General features: G+C 34.5%; 1 protein-coding gene across 9 annotated transcripts in view; it reads right to left on the bottom strand.

The window, feature by feature from the left end:
• Window positions 1-6,160: 6,160 nt before the first annotated feature.
• Window positions 6,161-23,995, bottom strand: part of LOC143248730 (tyrosine-protein phosphatase Lar-like) — a 242,986-nt gene continuing 225,151 nt past the window's right edge. For all 9 annotated transcript variants that reach the window (XM_076497397.1, XM_076497396.1, XM_076497401.1 and 6 more), the window contains 13 exons: window positions 23,068-23,291; window positions 18,362-18,590; window positions 16,144-16,449; window positions 15,716-15,829; window positions 15,406-15,560; window positions 14,689-14,974; window positions 14,124-14,217; window positions 13,410-13,486; window positions 12,057-12,191; window positions 11,700-11,825; window positions 10,956-11,110; window positions 10,327-10,462; window positions 6,161-9,591 (listed from right to left, as the gene is read on the bottom strand). In XM_076497397.1, coding sequence (XP_076353512.1) covers window positions 9,523-9,591; window positions 10,327-10,462; window positions 10,956-11,110; window positions 11,700-11,825; window positions 12,057-12,191; window positions 13,410-13,486; window positions 14,124-14,217; window positions 14,689-14,974; window positions 15,406-15,560; window positions 15,716-15,829; window positions 16,144-16,449; window positions 18,362-18,590; window positions 23,068-23,291 — 2,106 coding nt within the window. In that variant the 3' untranslated portion in view covers window positions 6,161-9,522. The remainder of the gene's footprint in view (window positions 9,592-10,326; window positions 10,463-10,955; window positions 11,111-11,699; window positions 11,826-12,056; window positions 12,192-13,409; window positions 13,487-14,123; window positions 14,218-14,688; window positions 14,975-15,405; window positions 15,561-15,715; window positions 15,830-16,143; window positions 16,450-18,361; window positions 18,591-23,067; window positions 23,292-23,995) is intronic.

Genomic DNA, 23,995 nt, shown 5'->3' on the forward strand with positions numbered 1-23,995 from the left:
TGTTAATGAGAAATGGGCCAGTCGGTTTTGAATATCAGTGAGAACAGGGTGTGAGCCAACGTGTAGTGATTCCAGGGCAAGTAGAGAACTAAGCGAATCAGTATAAATAGTGCAGTTGGAGTACTGCTCAGCTGCAATATGTTCCAGGGCAAGAGATATGGCATACAGTTCAGCAGTGAACACAGAAGCTGTAGAGGGGATTCTGCGCGCAACTACCGAACCGCAGCAAACCATAGCAGAGCCCACTGAATTACCTGATTTGGAACCATCTGTATAAATGGGAACAGAATGATTGTTTGAAAGATGTTCATTAAATAAAAGACGGTACTTCCAATCTGGAGTATCTGACTTTTTCAGATGACTGAAAGAAAGGTCACATTTGGGGGCTGTAATAAGCCATGGTTGGATGGGCTGACCTGTAGATTCTGCAATGTTATCTAAGGACAGACCCAATACAACCAATTGCGCCTGGATGCGAAGGCCAAAAGGAGCAATGGCAGATCGTCTGTTCTGAAAAAGTACGGCCCACTGAGGAAGGAAAACACATCCCCAGGTGGGATGCTGTGGTAAGGAACGAAGTTTGAAGAATATTGTAAAGACAGTTGCAAACGGCGAAGGTGGAGAAGGTTCATGAGATTCAACATATAAGCTTTAAACTGGAGAGGTACGGAAAGCCCCAGTGCAGAGTCGAAGTCCTTGGTGATGGATGGGATCCAGCATCTTTAAGGCCGAGGGTCTGGCAGAGCCATAGACCATTGATCCATAGTCGAGTTTTGATCGAATAAGAGCACGATATACCTTTAACATTGAACATCGATCTGCTCCCCAACTGGTAGAAGAGAGGACACGGATGATGTTCAGTGCTCTTGTGCATTTGACCCGAAGCTGCTTTAAGTGTGGTATAAAGGTCAGCTTACGGTCAAAGATAAGCCCCAAGAACTTGGTCTCTGGGACCACTGGCAGCAAAACTTTACCGATATGAAGTTCAGGATCAGGGTGAATACCCTGTTGGCGGCAAATGTGCATGCATAAGGTTTTAGAGAGAGAGAAATTAAAGCCGTTCGCCATAGTCCACTTCAGTACACGGTTGAGAGCAGTTTGTAGTTGCCGCTCAATATATCTCATGTTTGACGACTGACATGAGATGTGAAAGTCGTCGACATACAGCCCATTCGCAATAGTGAGAGAAAGTTGTTCAGTGATGGCATTTATCTTTATACTGAAAAGTGTGACACTCAAAACACAGCCTTGAGGGACTCCAAGTTCGAACCCACACGAACTTGGAATCTCCTGTCCATTAAAAAAACTTAATAAACATGGGTAGATAGCCACGTAACCCATATGTATGGAGGTCTCGCAAAACGCCATACCTCCATGTTGTGTCATAAGCCTTCTCAATGTCAAAGATTATTGATACAAGATGTTGGCGTTTGAGAAAGGCTTCTCTGATTGATGTTTCAAGTCGAATTAGGTGGTCTGTGGTGAAGTGCTGTCGTCGGAACCCACACTGGGTGGGCTAGAGGAGGTTGTTTGATTCGAGGAACCAAACAAGACGAGCATTAACCATCCTTTCTAAGGTCTTACAGAGACAGCTCGTCAAAGCAATTGGACGGTAGTTTGAAGGAATCTTGGGATCTTTCCCTGGCTTAAAGAAAGGTAAAATAATAGCCTGGCGCCAGGCATCAGGAAAAACATTCTCCTGTCAGATCCGGTTAAAGACAATCAGAAAGACATCAAGAGAAGCAAGAGATAAATGGTGCAGCATGTCATAATGAACATCATCAGGTCCAACAGATGTACTGGCAGACCAATGAAGGGCCATTTTCAGTTCCACCAGTGTAAAGGGATAATTATAGTCAAAGAAACAGTCAGTTCGAAAGGAAAGAGGTAAACGCTCTGCCCGAGTCTTGATGGCCAAGAAGGTGGAGAAACAAGCAGAAGTGCTAGATACCCGGCAAAAGATTTCACCTAGAGTATCAGCGATGCTCCGGACATCAGTCACCTCCTGACCATCAGAGAGTAAGATCGAGAGGGGGACAGAATTGTAGTGCCCATTAACCTGTCAAATCCTGTCCAATATGATCTTGGAACTGGTGGTAGAAGATATGCTAGTTGCGAACTTAATCCAAGATTCCTTCTGCCTTTGACGTCTTACCCACCTGGCACGTGCACGGGCCCGTTGGAAAGCAACGCGGTTTGAAAGTGTGGGATATCTACAAAAAGTATCCTAGGCCCGTTTTTGAGCCTTCTTTGCTATGTGGCAAGCAGGATTCCACCACGGACGAGGATATCGTGGAAAACGTGTCGAGGTTTTAGGAATACACTGAGCAGCTGCTTGTATAATACAGCCAGTTACCGCTGCCACACAGTCGTCTATTGATGGCTGATTTACGATGGCAGGATCAAGTTCTGCGAGAGCAGTGAAAGTGGACCAGTCTGCCTGATTCAGCTTCCACCGGGGCACGCGGGTAGGGTGGCATCGACCACGGTCAGTCTCTCTCAAAAGGATCGGAAAATGATCACTGCCTAGTGGATTACTGTCAACCCTCCATGAAAAAATGGGAAAATAATGAAGGGGAGCAAACCGAGAGATCAATAGCGGTAAAGGACTGACTGAAGAACCAGTATTGAAAAGAGAAAGATTGTGATCAGAGGGCATACGCTCTACAGAGTGACCCCTCCCATAAACAACAGCACTTCCCCAGAGGGGATGATGTCCATTAAAGTCCCCCAGGATTAGAAATGGAGCTGGCAACTGTTCAACGAAGCATCAAGGTCTGATTGATCATATGTCTCTCCATGGAACAGGTAGAGAGAACAAACAGTGATGGTATGACCCAAGAAAACACGGATGGCTACGGCTTCCAAGGGTGTGTTGAGTGACAAAGACAGGATGGGCACATGCTGATCAACCAATAGTGCCACCCCTCCATGTACTCGTCTATCACACAGCCTGTCATTTCTGTACAGAGAAAACTGCTGAATGGTGACTGTATCAGCAGGTTCGAGAAATGTTTCTTGTAAGGAAAGACAAACAGGATGGTAGGAAGCAATCAGTGTTTTGATATCATCCAGATTAGAACATAAACCTCGACAGTTCCATTGTATCAAGGTGGCCATTTTTAATGACGGGTAGGTGAAGTGGTTGGAGAACCCTTCTGTTTACGACCATGTCTTTTTTCCTTACTGTCCTAAGTCGGAGGAAATCTATCAACCTCCATGGATCCTGCCCTGGGTCGAGTGGGCAGGTCTTTGTTATTGGAAGGGGATTCCAGTGACTGAGGACGCGAACGAATGATTGTTTTGCTTCTTGGGGTGGAAGAAAAAGATGTATCAGAAGAAATGCCTGTATTTGAAACTGAAGGATGTGGATCTTGAGGTTTGTTGGAACGTATGGGAGGAACAGAGATGGGTGCGGAAGTCGATTCATCAACCTTTTTAACCATGGAGGTCAAAAGGCTTTTCATTTGTTGTGAAAACGATTCTCTTGGAGGCACAGAGAGATCTGTCTGCACTCCTACTGTAGTTGTGGAATGAAGTGCAGCAGCATATGTCCGAGATGGAGTGGTGGGCAGCAATTTCCGAGCCTCAGGATAACTAATGTTATGTATCGTTTTCAAATGTTGCACCTCTTTTTCCTCCAACCATTTTGGGCAGGAACGAAAGTAGGAGGGGTGAGAATAAAGATTAGTCAAATCTTTATTTGAAGTCTCTTGCTTCTCTTGATGTCCTTCTGATTGTCTTTAACCGGATCTGGCAGGAGAATGTTTTTCCTGATTCATAGGCATCGTGGTCCTTGCCCCCACAACGAGCACATGTCAGGGAATCACGACATGATGTCTTTGAGTGGCTGAATCTCTGACATTGGAAACATCGGAGAGGATTTGGAATGTATGGCCGTACCCTGCAAATGAGATAACCTGCCTTGATGGTGGCAGGTGCACGTGATGAAGTAAATGTCAAAACGAGGGTATTTGTTGGCAGTGTAACTCCATCTTTGCGAGTGGAGATGCGCCTCACTGCAGAAACTCCTTGAGTGGAGAGACCGGCGAGAATCTCTGACTCGGGGACGTTCTTCAAATCCCTTTCAACAATAACTCCTCATGATGAATTCAAAGTAGCATGAGGTGTAACCTCAATAGGTATATCCTCAATTGCCTTTGAATTCAAGAGGAGTTCACTGTGTTTGGATGTGGATGTTTCAACCAATATGTCTCCAGATCAAAGCTTCTTTACCGACTTTGGAGAGCCAGCAAGTCCCTCTAGTCCCTTCTGAATAAAAAAAGGGGACAATTGCCCTAAAGGTTTTTCCGAAAGAGAATGTAATATAAGAAAATGAGGTACGTGTGTTACAGATGTTGAAGATTGCTGTTCAGAGTCTTCAAGACGTGGTCGCTTACCCATTGACTGTTTTTTCACTATTTTATTTAAATTTTTTGAAGGAGGATCCATAGGAAAAAAGAAAAATTTCGGTACCCACTTACCCCACCCACCATGGACCCCTACAAGGGGACGCACTACAAAGTCACGCAAGGACAATGCAGCAATGCCAGGGTTTCGTGAGCACTATACCCAAACACCAGCATCAGGCACAATGTCCACAACACCCGTTGAGAACTTCCAACACTGGTACTTGGTTGACTCTAGCCCAAGTGGACCAGCCGATTGACCCAAGGGGGGCCACCCAAAGGCCGCCCGTCTACAGGAATTCAAAGCCAAAGTGGTGTGTTAGGGTTGGACCCCTCAACCACCAGGATCCTCTCCTCCCCTTCACGGGTCGCCACACACGGCAAACACGTGGGTGGATGTTTAGATCCCAGAGAAGGTAACCAGATAGAACAGAACCTTCCCTGGGAGGTCCCCTCACCACGTACAGGAATCCACACCGAGGAGGCTAATAAGAACAGGAGTCTCTGCTGCAGCTGACAGTGATTTATTTAAAAGCTTTAATTATGAAAAAAAAAAAAAAAATGCGAGAAAAGTTCCTTTGTATCAAATAACACGTTTATAAATTTGGAATTTACATTAATCATTTTATGGTATTTACAGAAAGTCCAAAGAAGCAGTTGCGTTTTTTTTGGTCTAGTTTTAATAACGTTTAATCATTATCTGAAGCATGCCCATTTTGAGTGTGATAGTGTTTTGAAAGAGAATAAAGGCACTTTTAATTTTCCAGAAAAGTTAGTATATCCCACCTCTACATCAAAGATATTTACGTTAATGTTAAAACTTCCACATAAAAAAATGTTTTTTAAAATGTTCAAATATTTGTAGCTTGTAAAGTGATTTTTGGGAATTGTGGGTTATGTCTTGATAAATAGCTAAATGAAAAAACAAGTAAAATAAATTTATGTTTTACAAAATTATCTACGGCTTTGTGTTCGTGGGGATGGTATTATGCAAATGTTCAATGGCTACGTAGTAAGTTTACGGGTTCATAATACTAAAATTAGAGGTTCGATCATTGCAGTGGGCACAGTAAATATAAGCCGCCGCCCAGCCATGTGCTTAACAACAAACCAAACGGTGTTTTGTTTTACCAAGCTCAACGGTAATCGTGAGGGCTTATAACGTTAAAATTCGAGGTTATTCTCGCAATGGGCACATACCAAACGTTTTGATAATTGTATGACTAATTTCTTTTGAGCATAATTATATAATGTAAATATGTGATAGATGAAGCACACCACATAACATGCTTTCGGAATTAAAGAGGAATATAGCTTCAAGTATATATCGTAGTAACTAGCTGTAGAATTTTCATACACTTATATAATGTATCGTTTCTTATCAGAGAACAGCAACAATAAATAATAAGGTTTAAAATACTTTAATATAATAAAATTCATTGCAAAAGGTCGTAATTTTAACAAAAGTACGGGAAATGTTAATGGTAGAAAGCTCTGTATTTTTTTCTTAATCTAAGTATGGAGCAGATGACATGCAGTCACACCGTTAATGCCCACAATTGTGAAGCTGTCGATAGCAACCGGTAGCGATGCTAATTTAGGCCTAACGTACATAAATGTGTAGCTTTATATAGCACCCAGTAGCGAGGCTGATCTAGGCCTAATGCTCACAAATGTAAACGGTATATAGTTCGTGATCATGTTTCTAATCGAAGCCTAACGTTAACAAACATGAACATGACATTGCTATATAAACCATAAAATTATTTTATTTTCAGCACACACAAGATAAATACGTTAGATGAATCAATAAATACGAAACACGAGTGCTTTCAAAATATAGAACTTTTCAAGTTGTTTCTGAAGAAGAAAGCTAGCTTGCCCGTACCACGCGCGAGAGACTAATTATCCACCTCCTACATTTAATATAAGTAGAACAAAAGTTATATTAAAATTTAAAAAAAAGTTATAAAGTCATTTATTTATAGAATTAGAAAGTAAACTAGCCAAATTCCCAAGTACCTTTATTGGATGAGAAATAAACCTGTATGTAGCTACTTATAGACCAGTTGTGTTAATACAGAAGAGGAAACAAGCCACAAGAAACAAATCAAGTGTACTGAGACTTTAATTAGAACCTGTTTAGACATATGGTTGGAGATACATATTTTCCTCTTTTCAAGATAACGTAAATAACTTTGCAGAGTTCCTTATTAAACTTAACCTGAGATAGCTAGAGTAGTATAATCAGGATTATCTGGTTTAAATAATGGTCTCATTAACTTGCCTTTAAAATATCATCCACAACATATTATTAAACATTGTTAATCAATAAAAGGCACTCTACTATCTTTGCTTTCCTTTATCACTGTTTACAATATCATGTACTTCTCATTTTATGGTGATGTGATGCAACTTTTCCTGAAGTAATTTTTAAAATGTTTCAAAAATCTTTGTAGATACTAATTGATCAAATCTACAAGTAGCCAATTTTTCATTTAATGCTAATCTGTTCTAAGTATTTACACTTGTTTACAGTATACTGTTGCTTTAGGTGTCTACTATTACTAAATGTTGTCTCTTTTGATTTATATGGAACAAAATAAAAAGGAATGTATTATTATATTAACAGTTAAACAAGAAAATACATCAGTAATCTCTAAACTTGAGAATGTCCGTTTCAAAACCTCATTACTCTTAGAGGTTGAAAAATGTTGTTTTTTTTAAAAAAACAATTAAAAAGTAAAAACTTGTTTCAGCTCTTCCAAGTAGACTGTCACATCACCCATAAAAACAGAAAAGGACTAGTAATTCTTCTCCCATACAGTTTTTCTGTTCAAAGACTGTGGGAATGGAAACTTTGACAAATATTCAGATTTTAAATCTAAAATTGTGAAATAAACAATAAATCTAGGCAATGGACAACTACTTCCACATGAATCATGCTAATTGTAGTACAATTATACGCAATCATTAGTTTCAAACAAATAAAAACAATGAACAGGTTCTTTAACTTATGAACACAAAATGTTCATTATCTGTTGAAAAAAATATTAAACGAAGGTGCTTCCATATCAGATGAATTAGATTTTCACTTCTATTCTACTGCATTATGGGTTAGCATGACATAATAGACGTACTTAAGCTGGTACATTTCATGCCATTAAAAAAAAGAAGTCACAGATCACCTACACTAAAAAATTTTATAAGCTCGGCAAACATTGTATTGTAAGAAAGTATTCTAGAATGCTTTAAAGCATACAACTATTCTTGTTCATCATTGCAATCATGTGACTCTGATGTCACAGAAAGGGAAGGGGGCATAAACTGGAACACCTATATTGAATTAACTAGATACACGATAAAATAATTATACCTTTCGTTTTTAAGTGGCATGATTATACCACAGTGTGTGGTAACAAAATATTACATAAAATTACTTACCACAATACCACAGGGAATTCAAATATTAATGTACAAATACAAAAATAATGAAAGGTATGCATCATCATAAACTATGTATGAATTTTAAAAAATAAATTTACCAAAAGTGTGGAGGTTCCTTACCTTCCATCAACTTAAACCTACTGACTGTAGTTACTGTTGGAGTATTTCTAGAATTACTTGTGGTTTATCTGAACTGCAAGTTTTATAACTGTTACAGTCTGAACACCTAAGGAACTGGAAGAGTGTGTCTAGTCAATAAAACTACTACAGATAACATTTAAAATTTTGTTCTTGCAATAATACTTAAGGAAAAACAAAATATCAAGAAAAAAAAGACAAGTATTACATTTAGTTGTTTAAGTAAACATCACTTAAGTTTGGTAAACAAGCTCATTGAAACACACCTTGTTTACAACATAGAAAGTTCCAAATCTATTATGCTAGTTTGAGTACAATAATCTCATTTCCAATTTCCCAGGAATGTTGTTTGATATCAAACAATAGAGGACCACACAGAAATTGGAGGTCACCAATTAAGCATTCTTAGTAATTTGTAACACTAGTTGAAAAAAAGAGCAGCTTTGACTAAAGTGGCAACCATCACAGCAGCTAGAGACATTTCCATCACAACACATCACAAGGCAACGTCTGAGTCTTGAGCATGGGATAATGAACTGTGGCAGTGAGTGCCTTGAGACTTGAACGAGATCACCACCTTTGTTGTTTTCATTTCAATGATAAGAAAGAGCACAAGCAGTGAGACTACATCATGCATCAACAGAACACGTGCTCTCTAGTGAACCTGAGACCAGGAAGTGAAATGATAAAGTTTATTTCACTAAGTTTTAGTTCACATTTCTTTCTCTTGTAGACGAAGTTTTAGATGACCAAATTAGGAGAATGATGTTCTCCAGCAAGATTCAAGTGTGTGTTTGTGCATGCTCACATAAGGGGAATATATTAACAAGACACTTTACTTGAGGACAATGGTAAGATTAGTAGAACAATATTCTCCAGTAAGTCTCCAGTGTAAGTAAACACTTGTTGACAATGGTAGGATTAGGAAAACTGTTGTTGTTCAGCATGTCTCAAGTGTGAGTATATTAACACAACACTAATTGTTGACAATGGTAGAATTAGGAAAACTGTTGTTGTTCAGCATGTCTCAAGTGTGAGTATATTAACACAACACTAATTGTTGACAATGGTAGGATTAGGAAAACTTGTTGTTCAGCATGTCTCAAGTGTGAGTATATTAACACAACACTAATTGTTGACAATGGTAGGATTAGGAGAACCTTATTCTTCACCATGTTTCAGTGTGTGCACACAAACACAACACTTTAATTATTCACAGTGGTATGGTTAGACACGATATTTTTCAGCAAGTCTCAAGTGTGTGTACACAGACACAACACTTTGATCGCTCACAATGGTAAGGGTATGAGAATCATATTTTTCAGCAAGTCTCATGTGCAAGTACACACACACACACACAACACTTTAATCACTGAGTGGTAAGGGTAGACATATATTTTTCGGCAAGTCCCAAGTGCGAGTATTGACTAACTGTTGAAAGTGGTAAGATTAGGAAAACAATTTTCTTCAGCAAGTCTCAAGTATGAGTACACAGACACAACACTCACTGGCCAAACTGATGTGAAGGCTAATTTGCATAGTGGTCAAATGAGCCAAGGTATTCTAATGCTGCTCTGTAGCTAAACTGGTACTGGTCCTGTATCGTAAAAAGAAAAACAAACAAACAAACAACTGAAAGCCTTTTGCTGTTGCTACATAGTAAGATGCATAAAAAATCACAAGCTCCTATATATTAGTATTTTAACAGAATTATAAATTGGCAGACAAAAATGTTTATGGAATCATAAGCTGATACATGGTAACAATTTAACAGAATCATAAATTGATTCTTCTTAAAGTCACAAATTGATAAATGGCAGCATGTTAACAGATTCATAAAATGTTTTATAATAAACTACTACATCTTAGAAAACGTCATAAAGCAGACAAGTTTCTTTCAGATGATACCTATGTTAGATAGCTCCAACAAAAGTAAATCTTCAGAAAATTGCTCTGGAATACCAAAGGTAACCCTGTTATATTTTTTGGAATCAGAGCACCATTTGAATGCATATAAGAAAAATGTTTCATTAACAATAAGTTCTGTTACAACAGTGCAGTACACAATTATGAAATTAAATAATGCTATTACCTTAAAACCAAGATTACTGCTAACTACTCTGGAGAGATATCTACACATCTACAACTCATACAAAAGTAGAAATTGTAGTAAAATTAATTGTTTTTTTGAACAAATGACACACAATTCTGAAAGTACACAGAGATTCAGCTGTACATAGTGCATAATATGAGAGATGAAACATCACAAAGAGTGAAAGCCAGGAGATATTAAGTGTGCCAACTAACACACGTTTGTACTGAACATGCTTACCTCTGTTTGAACCATTCCTGGTCGTTGGGTTCTCAGGGTCCGGACTGTCTGGAAGAGGTCCACAAATCCCTCATACTGCATTTTTTCCAATACAATACTGAGGGTGATAAACACTCCTGTTCGACCAACTCCAGCACTGAATCATTAAACGGTTTATAAGTTGTACAAAAATGCTTAAACAGAATAATACACTGCTACATATTCAAGTATTCATAAACACACTTAGATAATTTTGATGTATGGGAAAACAAATCACAAAATAATAAAAAAAAAACATACTTTTTGTTGTACTGTAATTTCAAATCAAGTAGATTGAAATTAATTACAGAAAAATACATAAATAATTTCATAATTCATGGATTAATGAGAAATACAAAATCTATTTCAGAAGTTACTTACATCTGAAAAATCTTTAATTTATTTTACAACTACAAGTACACTTAAGAAACATAAACCTTTTCCATTACATAGAAATACTAATTTATTTCAGTGGCACATGAATCATTTATGAATCTAATGTTTCAAAACTTATCCACCATTAAGAATCACTTAAGTTGAAAACTTAAGGAATAGTGGAAGTTTTCATGCCTGCAATGCACCTCACAGGGAATAACTATAAGTTCTCCTACCTGCAATGAACAGTAATTGGACCTTCTTGACCAAACTGCTCTTTAGTCTTGTGAACTTGTCCAATGAATTCAATAAATCCTTCTCCTGACTTGGGCACTCCCTGTTCTGGCCAATCAGTGAAATGAAACTGACGAATTGTTCTTGACTGGCCATCCTAGGTTTCAATAAACACTTATTAGATCGTGCAAGAAACATTTCATCATTTACAAAAGTTAAAAAAACAAAACAAAAAATGATAAACACAAGGTACCCAAAATAACTTATCTGTAAAACTGTATAAAACCAGCAACACAGCTTCCCAATTACTTGATTAAATTCTCAACTGTTATCCACACTAAAAATTCAAGCCAATTTATTATGCCTTAGAAACGTCTTTAGAATAGTGATATACAATATGAGTGAAACTGTTGGTATCCCGACATTTAAAAAATAGGTGAAACAATCATTAAAAATCCTGGTTATAAGATGCACAACCTGATGAAAAATGCTAGTTTGAAACATCACCCTCTTAAAACAAAATAAAGAAACTTGGCAACTGTTTAATCTGATCTTTAATTTTGATATCTCTTTGTCTATACAACAAAACCTGAGTGGCAATGAAGTACTTTTATATCAGTTTGTATCCCAACATGAGTACATCTATTTGTATTCCAACATAGGTATATCTGTTGGTACCCAAAAATGGGTACATATCTATTGGTATCCAATCAAGAGTGTATTTGTTTTCATCCTAGTATTCTTACCCGGGCATCTGTGACTTTAAATTCTCTCAAGATGTATTGTGGCATGTTGTATTCTGTAATAGGGTCAACCACATAATACAGGTATCTCTGTGATCGCTCACTTGGCCAATATTGGTGACACTTTTCCTGGAATAGTGAAGTAAAATTATATATATATATACATGTTCAGAAAGGGTAAATTTTAACATTTTCACAAAGTAATGAGTTTAAGTCCAAGAAAAAAGTGAGGAATAAAAGGGTTTCCATTTAATGGACAATTAAAAAATGCCCATAGATCATGAAGAACTACAACCACCTATCCAGACTCAGGATTATTTGAAATTGAATAAATAAAATTGACATCTAATACTCTCTTACCCGACCAACTTCTTTAAGTTTTGTCAACATAACAACAATGTTTGAGTTGTGCTCCCACAACATCCTCCAGAAATCTTCAGTTGTTTCTGGTAGCGGACCCTGAGTAGCAATGTAAGCATTCTGATACTTGTAACCCTAGAGTGAAAAATATACTTTCCTGAAAACTACTAATATTAAGAACCTTTTAGACGTCAGAGAAATAATCTTATCACACAAAATATAATTATATACAGAATGATGTTGAAGCAAAGCATATAGGACCTATTTTGGAATGTACAAGAAATTAAGTAGTTTATATAGTTATATATCTTAGGGGATAAAAAACAACAACATTTTTATTAAATCACAAAGAGTCTTTCTAGCATTTGATTTCTCTATTTTGATACATCTTCAAGTTGAACTAAGCATATAATACACTGAATGTAAATGTTTTGCAAAAATTGCCATATTAAACATAGAAATATTTCAAACTTGATTAAATTTATGTTAATAAATCTTCTGTCTTGTTTTCTAAAAGCATCAATTAGTTGTAACATTGGGTCTGGATAACTGAGAAAGTGCTCAGAATAAGTTTTGTTAACTATGGTTTAAAAAACATTTACATAAGCTCAAAAATCATCTTCAAACTGATCACTTCAGACAATTAGCCTGCTACAGTTATTACTCTAAGTTTTCTTTATGGAACGGTTTTATACATTAAAATTTATTGATACATAGGAAAGCAGACAACTGTTATGCTGATTGCAATGATGTTTAAAAAGAAAACAAAGAAATATGATAAAAACTCACTGTAATTACATTTGTCTATTGTCAGAAAATTAACACAACATATGCTGGTTGAACTTGAGTTGCTAAAACATTTTTTTGAAACCACTACTTACCTCGATCAAGTTAGTAACTGATAAAAGTTTAATGATGCTTGAACACCACAAAACAGTTGATACATCCTGAAACTGGTACTTCATAAATGAATGTATATGGTGATGTAATAAAGAAACTTACATCAATAAAGCTGGCATTGTCAGTGATGATGAGAAAACCCACTTGTAGAGAAAAACATATGTAAAAGCAGCTGGTTTAGGTTGAGAAAATTTTTATGTAGAGGAGCGAACAATGTTTCAACCTTCTTTGGTCATTATCAGGTTTTTTTTGTGAACCTGACAATAACCGAATTTTCTCAACCCAAACAAGCCGTTTTTACATATATATTTTTAAAGTTGGCATTGATATAATCTGATCCATCAATTGAATGTATGTGGTGATGTAATAAATAAACTTACATCAATAAAGCTGGCATTGATATAATCTGATCCATCAATTGAATGTATGTGGTGATGTAATAAATAAACTTACATCAATAAAGCTGGCATTGATATAATCTGATCCATCAACTCCACGAATCGGCTGGAGACAAACTCGCGTGGCTTCATCTGTTGAGAAATATTGATTAATAGATAAATCAATAAATGTTAATTAATAACAGCTTTACAAAGTAACGATCAATAAACATTATCTCTATTTTTTAATTGATTTCTTAAATTAAATTAAATTTTTATGAAAAAGTTATTTAGAAGGAGTAAAATATTTTGGTAATCTCAGAATTGAAACAAATGAAAAACAAGATGAAGTGCTACAAATAAAGGATCTACTGTTTATTTAAATATTTTTACTTCACAACAACATAATGCTTCTTCATCTTAAGCTAACACATTTAACAAAGAACATTTTTACTACATCCTATCTTTGAGAACTAAAAGACAATGTTGATTATTTTTGAGAGTAAATTAGTAAACAGAGATGGCTATAGCAAACTTCTCTATCTAAAAATGAAGTTTAAAATTTCATAATCATGTACTTATATATATTTATAAAATATTCTTGAAAGATAAATTACCATTACACTAAAGAATCTTAAAGAATTAATATTAAAGTTACAACACAGAACTACTTTACAAAGATTTTTTTTTTTTAACTAGAAGCCTGGCTCAGTTACTCATGATTGTAGTTTCTCGGCATAATTACTCACAAACAAAACTTTAAAAAAAACTTTGAACGGATATTACTTACAAGGCAAGATATTCATTAATCTATTTTTGAACTTGTTGACTGGAAGATTGGCACTAATAAACTTAGCAGAGGCTGTCTTTATGCTTGTTAACCTCTGAAAGGAATAGTAAATGACATATACAAAATAATATTTCTGTTGGCAAAAAAATTCATATTAATAAAGAAGACAAAAATAAAGCTCATTGCAGTGATAAAACTTACACTTTTCTTGTTAACTGTGTCACAAGCAACTGACTTTAAATGAGACTGTTGTTACAAGCTACAGTTAAGTGTATGCAGGAATTATATATCACAGAAATAAAGAAGAGAACAGAGACAAGCTGTGCACAAAGATGCATTTTGTTCATTGATTATAATTATTACAATAGTAAAAGACGCTAATGATTAGAAACATTACAGCTAATTGTAAACTATAACCCAGTGTAATTAATTCTATGGATTAAAATGGTAGAGAAATAATTGCATATTTTACTGTTTCTTTTTTACCTAAAAAAACTGCAATGAATAATTCAAGTATCTTTAAAGAATTTCTGATTTTCTAATCAAACAACACAGTAAACCACACCTTAAATTCTATTTCCATGCCAGTACTGTTATCTCCTGGCACAACCTCCATTAGCTGCTGTATGTGGGAATAAAGATTTTGGGCAGGAACTTCAGTATTTCCAGAGAGAACAGCATCTAAAACAGCATCATAGATTAAAATGTATTGGTCTTCTGTCTGTACCATGTAATTCCTCTGGGCCCTCAAACATGTGACATGGCCATATATGTCAACTGTGTTTTCATGTTTAAGCCTCTCCAACATGGAATCAATGACAACAAAGCAACCAGTTCTTCCAACTCCAGCACTACAATGTAAACATCACACATCAAGTAATTGAACAATGATGATAAAATAACCATTATTTTACTTTCAAAATAGCTAACTCACTAAACAACGAACACGTTTTTTTCTTGTACCTTATAAAAAATGCGTAGTTATTTTCCAACAAATGTACTGAAATCATTGGTATTATTTTTTCTGATTTCACTTATATCATATTCATATATTTTTAACTTATAAAAGTGTCTTCTTGTGAAGTCAGTGGCAAAACATTTACAATATTTTCATTGGCTCGCAAAGAACTTTATCACTGAATATTTGAAGTAATAGAATTTCTTTTCACAAGAGATTATCCTTTTAAATTTCTCTAAAACATGCACTTTATAGTTTTTCAAATCTTTTAAAGGATGACAACCAGGTAAAAATGAGAAGGTCATAAAGATATTTGAATGTTACCTGCAATGCACAATGATAGGTCCAGCATCTGGGGGATTCATGGACCGAACTCGTCTCAGAAAGATCAAGAAAGGTGTGGGATGATCTGGCACTCCATGATCTGGCCATGCTGTAAACTGAAACTGTCGAATCTCCCTCTTCTCTGAGTATCCCATCTATTGGAAGAGAGAGAAAACAAGATATGTTATTGAAAAATCAAACAAATTAAAGCTTTATTGACACAACAAATTTTTCAGAACTATTCTGCATAACATAGTTTAAGATAACTCATTATTTTGTTTAAAATAGGTGAAAGTTAACCATGACTTACCCTCTGTAATGTAAAGGTTCGTATACAGTATGTTGCCAATTCCTGTACATCTGTCAAAGTGACATGCATTACTCCATAAGTATCTGTACCTCTACTGGGCCAGTACTGGTCACACTATAAATAAAAGGTCAAACAAGAAAGAACTAAACAGATGATAACTAAACAATTTAATTTTGTTTAACTCTATGAACCTGATTAGATCTGAGTATATTTTATGAATACCAGGTTTCCATAGAAAAACTAATTCAAACAAAAATTGTATGTATCTCGAGTTAGATACTGCGATCAGATTCAAATTTCCAGATGATCAAATGACAACACTTGCACAGATTGTAAAATGTTTCTTAAAAATATACAAAAAAGTAATAGTGTTTGTATATGAACTGCTAGATCATAGTGTAGAACTAAATGATAAAAAACAAACTTACTTTAATTCTGGTTCTTTCTTCCAATTTTGTCATCATGACGATAGAGACTGAACGCTGTTCCCAAGCCATTCTCCAGAAGTCTCCAAACGTTTCTGGTAGAGGTCCCTGAGTAGCAATATAGGCATTCTGCTTTCTGTAACCATCACAGTAATTAGCATTGATGTAATTTGAGCCTGGAATATCTTGTAGAGGTTGCAGCACCACTCGACTGTGGTCGTAAGCAATAACATTAGCATACCGATTCTTAGGTTTGTTAACCTCCAAGTTGGAATTCTCCCAAGTAAACTGCTGCCCAGGTTCTATGGACTAAATGTAGTTAAAGCAGTCAGTATCATATTTGTTGCTATTCAAACTTAAAATTAGTGAATCATATTTTAATATTTGTTGTAACAGTTAATCCTTCTTGTTTAGCTTATGATCCTTGGTTAAATTAACACTTTGTTTCCAATAAATCCTTTACCTTTATTACTGTGTGCACAATACAGAACAATGGGATATAATACACTCCTTTCTTGTATATTCTAGAATTTTAATGATTTGTTTAGGGAATGAGTCGATTATTCTAATATATTACACGATATACAGTCAAGAAGGTTTGTAATTTATTTTTACTATAATTTTGTACTGTACTTTAGAGATAGCTCCTGGTTCTTCCATGGAGGATATACCTGTCAAGGTGTATTTTGTTTATGAAATTCATCAGCTACTTTCTGCAAAAGTTGATCAGGTGATTTATCTTAAGGTTAGAATGTCCCTTACTTTTTAAATGAAAATGACTAGTCACTTTGGTAGCACTAACTGCTCTAAGCAAGTCAGATGTTACTTATTTAACTAAGTAATGCAAGATTTAGCCAGTTTGTAAAAGAGCTTCAAGTAAGGTGGTCAACCTGGAATATAGCCAGTTTGAGCAACACAACTTTCCAGTGAAGGCAACTGTTCGTCACCCAAAGGTGTTGTATGCACATTGTTGTTTGTTTTTCTGTAACATTAAAGGGCATCAAGAGATCTTCTGGACAACCTAGACCATCTTATCTACTAAATTAAACAAACGTGAAAAAACTCAAAGCCAGCCATTATCAGTCAAATATTTATCAATCCTTCCCTTAAATTATTGCACCTTAAACAATCTTAAATGCCTCAATATGATCCCTTTAGAAGTATTAACCTATCCTCAAATGACAACTTTTCCATCCTAGGTATTATCATAGTAGATCTTCTATGATTCCTTACCAACAATTCAATGTCCTTTATAAGGTAGTATTAAAGACTGAACACAATACTCCAAATGTGGTCTAAACAAATGAGATTATAAAATTTTTTAGATTTGGATTCAATACTTCTTTATATAACCTAAACTTCTATTACCATATCACTAACAACAACACATAGTTCTGACAGTTTAATAAACTAATCAACCAGAACACCAAGATCTTGTTCTTCTGCTAAGGTTATTCACATCATAATTACATTCATAATTTAAATTGGGATATTCCAAATGCATTATCTTAAGCTTATAAATAGAAGCTATTTGTTACCTATTTGCCAAACTCACCAAATAATTAAAATTCTTTCACAAAGCAGCAATATCCTTATAGTCAGCAACACATAAAACTTTATGTAATCTGCTAATTTAAATAATCTAATGACTCTTTCTTCATTTATGTCACTGATGTAAATCCAAAAGAGCTTCAGTAAAGACTTTCATTATCTTGTGTCCAGTCCTTTTATTTATATATTTGTAACATATCTTGCTGAATCTTCCATTCTGAAGTACACCTAACACAAAACATGTCAAGCCATGAATTAAGATGATGTAGTGAGAAATGCCTCCACTTGGATCACATTATGTGTTAAGCATCTCATAAAGAAATTTCTTCACTCAAAACTAAAATGGGGCTTATAATACTGATAATGTTGTGTTTATGTTGTTTATTTTTTTCCCCACAAATTCAGGAGTAAGAAATGTTCTGACAAAGTATCTGATTTCAATGTGTTCTTGAAAGAAATCTTTACTATAGAAGTTCCAAAGAACTTTTGCCACCATTTAATAAACAGTACTAAAGATAACAAGCAAGGCAAAGTTATTTGTGATGATGTTTAGAACTTTTCACAGATTTTAGAATGAACAATGTCATAAACATGAGAAACTCATATAAAATTTACTATCAATACGTTTGTCTAGCTGATGCTGTGAAAGTAGGACAAGTTTTTCACAAACCTCATATTCTTGTGAAAATTTCAGATTTTCATTTGATTTTAACATTTCAATGTGATTGGCCAACTCTGTCAGTGGAATGGGAGGATGATTCATCATGGCTGGGGTTTGGTAATTCAGCCTTCGCAACTCAACAGGGTCCATTGGATGGGTAGTAAACTCTCTGTCTGAAGGATTGACAAGGAGTTTTGTCGTTGTTTCACCACCAGGTGTTTTACTCAACTGTCTACGTCTGTTGGAATTAAATAAAAAGTGCATTTAGTACAAGGGTCAAAAACAACCAGTTAACAAGACAATGTTTTACAATTAATAGTGATTAGTTATTAATGAGCGAAAGCAAACACTAACACACACACACACACACACTCAAAAAATAATTATTAAAATGCAACTTCTTGAAACAAGCACAAAGATTAAAATATATTACTTAGTAATTAACATGTACATTCTAAAAACAAAGCTTTCTACAGGATTTATAAAGATCAGTGAGGTTATACCACAGGTTGGATGTTTTGGTTTAAAATACACATTTATTTATGAAAAATCCCTTAAAAAAGAGAAAAGAAAAATCACTAAGTTTAGCCCTGTCTACCCAACAACATTTTACTAATGTGTAGGAATTGGTATTTGGAAAAAAATGGAGTCACAAGAATTTGGTAAATATTCTGACAACTGCACTAATGGTATCAGTACAATAAATAAAGTTTACTTAACTAAAACACTCAATAACACAAAATAACATGCACAAAGTAAACAATATTGTACAAGTATTATAATTTAACTGACTTTATAACTATGAAATAAATATTGATTCTGGATCTGAACACCAGAGGTAAATCTTCAAAAAAAGATTCTATTTAATTTTCAATCAACAGCAAGAAAAAGAAGGTTGACACACAGACACACAACGAAAGGAGGGACAAAACAAAAGTTAAACAGGCATGGAAGAAGCCCTGTTCTCTCTTTTCTCCTCACTGCAGCTAAGCACGTGGGGTCACAAACAAGGGAAAATGTTAGAATGACTTATTAATGATTGTTACCTGATACTGTTTATTTATTTTGGTGATTTTGAATATTGTACTTTTTCAGAATTAACTTTTATTCTTCTGGTTCTTCTTCCAAATTCCTGTTTATTTAAATTAGTAATACTGATGTTGTTTACTAACATGTGTATAATGTCCTGGGTAATACTGATATTGTTTACTAACATTTGTATAATATCCTGGGTAATACTGATGTTGTTTACTAACATTTGTATAATGTCCTGGGTAATACTGATGTTGTTTACTAACATGTGTATAATGTCCTGGGTAATACTGATATTGTTTACTAACATTTGTATAATGTTCTGGGTAATACTGATGTTGTTTACTAACATTTGTATAATGTCCTGGGCAATACTGATGTTGTTTACTAACATTTGTATAATGTCCTGGGTAATACTGATGTTGTTTACTAACATGTGTATAATATCCTGGGCAATACTGATGTTGTTTACTAACATTTGTATAATGTCCTGGGTAATACTGATGTTGTTTACTAACATGTGTATAATGTTCTGGGTAATACTGATGTTGTTTACTAACATTTGTATAATGTCCTGGGTAATACTGATGTTGTTTACTAACATTTGTATAATGTCCTGGGTAATACTGATGTTGTTTACTAACATTTGTATAATGTCCTGGGTAATACTGATGTTGTTTACTAACATTTGTATAATGTCCTGGGTAATACTGATGTTGTAACTAACATTTGTATAATGTCCTGTAATACTGATACTAACATTTGTATAATATCCTGGGTAATACTGATATTCTTTACTAACATTTGTATAATGTCCTGGGTAATACTGATGTTGTTTACTAACATTTGTATAATGTCCTGGGTAATACTGATGTTGTTTACTAACATTTGTATGATGTCCTGGGTAATACTGATGTTGTTTACTAACATTTGTATAATGTCCTGGGTAATACTGATGTTGTTTACTAACATGTGTATAATGTCCTGGGTAATACTGATGTTGTTTACTAACATTTGTATAATGTCCTGGGTAATACTGATGTTGTTTACTAACATTTGTATGATGTCCTGGGTAATACTGATGTTGTTTACTAACATTTGTATAATGTCCTGGGTAATACTGATGTTGTTTACTAACATTTGTATAATGTCCTGGGTAATACTGATGTTGTTTACTAACATTTGTATAATATCCTGGGTAATACTGATATTGTTTACTAACATTTGTATAATGTCCTGGGTAATACTGATATTGTTTACTAACATTTGTATAATGTCCTGGGTAATACTGATGTTGTTTACTAACATTTGTATAATGTCCTGGGTAATACTGATGTTGTTTACTAACATTTGTATAATGTCCTGGGTAATACTGATATTGTTTACTAACATTTGTATAATGTCTTGGGTAATACTGATGTTGTTTACTAACATGTGTATAATGTTCTGGGTAATACTGATGTTGTTTACTAACATTTGTATAATGTCCTGGGTAATACTGATGTTGTTTACTAACATGTGTATAATGTCCTGGGTAATACTGATATTGTTTACTAACATTTGTATAATGTCTTGGGTAATACTGATGTTGTTTACTAACATGTGTATAATGTCCTGGGTAATACTGATGTTGTTTACTAACATTTGTATAATGTCCTGGGTAATACTGATGTTGTTTACTAACATTTGTATAATGTTCTGGGTAATACTGATATTGTTTACTAACATTTGTATAATGTCCTGGGTAATACTGATGTTGTTTACTAACATGTGTATAATGTCCTGGGTAATACTGATGTTGTTTACTAACATTTGTATAATGTCCTGGGTAATACTGATGTTGTTTACTAACATTTGTATAATGTCCTGGATAATACTGATGTTGTTTACTAACATTTGTATAATGTCTTGGGTAATACTGATGTTGTTTACTAACATGTGTATAATGTCCTGGGTAATACTGATGTTGTTTACTAACATGTGTATAATGTCCTGGGTAATACTGATGTTGTTTACTAACATGTGTATAATGTCCTGGGTAATACTGATGTTGTTTACTAACATTTGTATAATGTCCTGGGTAATACTGATGTTGTTTACTAACATTTGTATAATGTCTTGGGTAATACTGATGTTGTTTACTAACATGTGTATAATGTCCTGGGTAATACTGATGTTGTTTACTAACATTTGTATAATGTCCTGGGTAATACTGATGTTGTTTACTAACATTTGTATAATGTCCTGGGTAATACTGATGTTGTTTACTAACATTTGTATAATGTCCTGGGTAATACTGATATTGTTTACTAACATGTGTATAATGTCCTGGGTAATACTGATGTTGTTTACTAACATGTGTATAATGTCCTGGGTAATACTGATGTTGTTTACTAACATTTGTATAATGTCCTGGGTAATACTGATGTTGTTTTCTAACATTTGTATAATGTCCTGGCCAGGCACAGCTTTAATAACTAATTTTTAAAAGTTTTATTTAGCATTTCTGTTGTTATTAAAGTTTAATAATTCTGTTTTTTGTTTGGACCCTGGTTATAGCAGTGTTTTGTTTCAGTTTGTTACACTGGTGGCCAAACACAGACCTCTTCATATAGGATATTCGAGTTTTGACTTTAAATGAATTGGTTTTTAAGTGCATTTTCAAGTTTTAATTGAACAATAATTTTAGTTCAGAAAAGTTCATTTAACTTGTAGAAGAATATAACTGTTACTGTGATAGTTTAAAAAAACTATAAAAGCAAGTTTGAAGCAGTCTGTGGTAGTACTGACAGAAATCATGCATACTAACATGCATGATGGTGGTTTAATTTGGAGTTCACTCTAACTCTAGCCTTGTGGAAAATTCACTGATTTCTGTCACATCAGTCAGACAGCCACACCTGCCTATCAAGAAGTTTGAGAATAAGTCAGATTTTAACCTGTTGACTGCCGAGTATTTCATCTGCTACCGCAACTCCGAACCTAGTTCAAAATACAACTCTAATGCTTCTTCATTTTGTAACATTTTTTGTGACGCCATTTTGGATCGCAAGTGAAACAATTTGTAAGTAGGTCAAATGTATGTATGGTGCTGACATCTAGTGTTGAAGTTAGGTATTATTGAAAACTAATTAAATCGTCCGTGGCACTGTGTTACCAATCGGCCTGGACGAGTTATTTCGTCTACTGCAATGAACAGGTTAATGTCTTATATGTTCTTCAGAGTTTGGAAACTTTGGTTTCTTGTTTGAGGGAAATAATTACAACCCTACCATAAAGGAGACTCAACAGACAACCCAATTTTCCCAGACTGGTTCTTTCAGTGTAGCATGTTCGTGTGTGTACATATATATTGTCTCCAACATCTAAGGGTACCACACATCTGTTATTGCTTTGTCTTGTACAGCTAACCTACTACCAATCAAATTATCAGCACTCTTAAGGACAAAACCCTGCTACTAATCAAGTTCTTGGTATCCATTTGTCTTAGTATATATCTGCATAATTATGTTAAACATTATATTTTTATATTAGGTTTAAACAACATAATTATAAGTAAATTCTTCCTGTCCTCCAGACTTGTCCCAATGTTCTATCTCTATGCATGCACAAATGAGCACAGTTAGGTGTATACACTGTATTAAACGAATATTTTGCTTAAACAAAAAGACTTACTGTCATACCTTTTCATAATAAAGACAATAATGACACAAGTTATGATCAACACACATGCAACTATTGGACCAATGATCCAAAATATTCCAGATTGTTGGTTGCTGTAAACTTTATTAACTTCATCATCATGACTCTTATTAATTTCTGTTGTCTCAGTATTTTCTGAACCTCCAGGACCACCATTCATATCTAGACTCAAAGCATCTGACAGAGGACTGCTGGTATAGAGATTCTGGAATATAAAAAAAACAGTTTGCATACATTTTTGTATTATATAGTACCCATTCTTATTTATAGAGGGATAAGTTTATCTCTACAATGATCACTTAAAAACTAGTAAGATGAATATAATGAAATTTAGAATATACTTTGAGATAATACAGTTTAAAAAAACTGAGTTTAGTCATGTTTCTCAGAGCTTGGTTGGTTCTTTTAAACTTGATTAGATAACAAAATGACTGCATAGTTCTGGGCTTGGTTAATTAGTGTTATGAAATATAATGTTACATTATCCTTAACTGGAAATCTCATGAAAGCATTAATTTTAACTCTGAAGCAAAATACGTTTTCTAGCATTTATTAAATAATATTTCTCTGTTAAATGTGGTACAATACAAAAGGTTTTATAGGTTTCTTTTTATATCATTTTAGAGTAAATATTTACAAGTAAGTTTTCTTACCTCAAGCAGTTTATACTAGTACGATTTTTTTTACCTCCAACAGGGTATACTAAGTTTTTTCTAACTTCCAGTGGTGTATACATTACTAACTGAAAAACTGTTAAATCTACACTTTTCTAATAATGAACATACAGTGGTATATGTACAGATATTAAATATCTACAATATTCTCTTCCTCACAGCTCCAGTGGCATATCTATCATTAATTTACTAAATATCTACAATATTCTCTTCCTCACAGCTCCAGTGGCATATC

The sequence above is a fragment of the Tachypleus tridentatus genome, chromosome 4 (assembly GCF_004210375.1).
Source record: "Tachypleus tridentatus isolate NWPU-2018 chromosome 4, ASM421037v1, whole genome shotgun sequence".
In the NCBI taxonomy this organism is placed as follows: domain Eukaryota; kingdom Metazoa; phylum Arthropoda; class Merostomata; order Xiphosura; family Limulidae; genus Tachypleus; species Tachypleus tridentatus.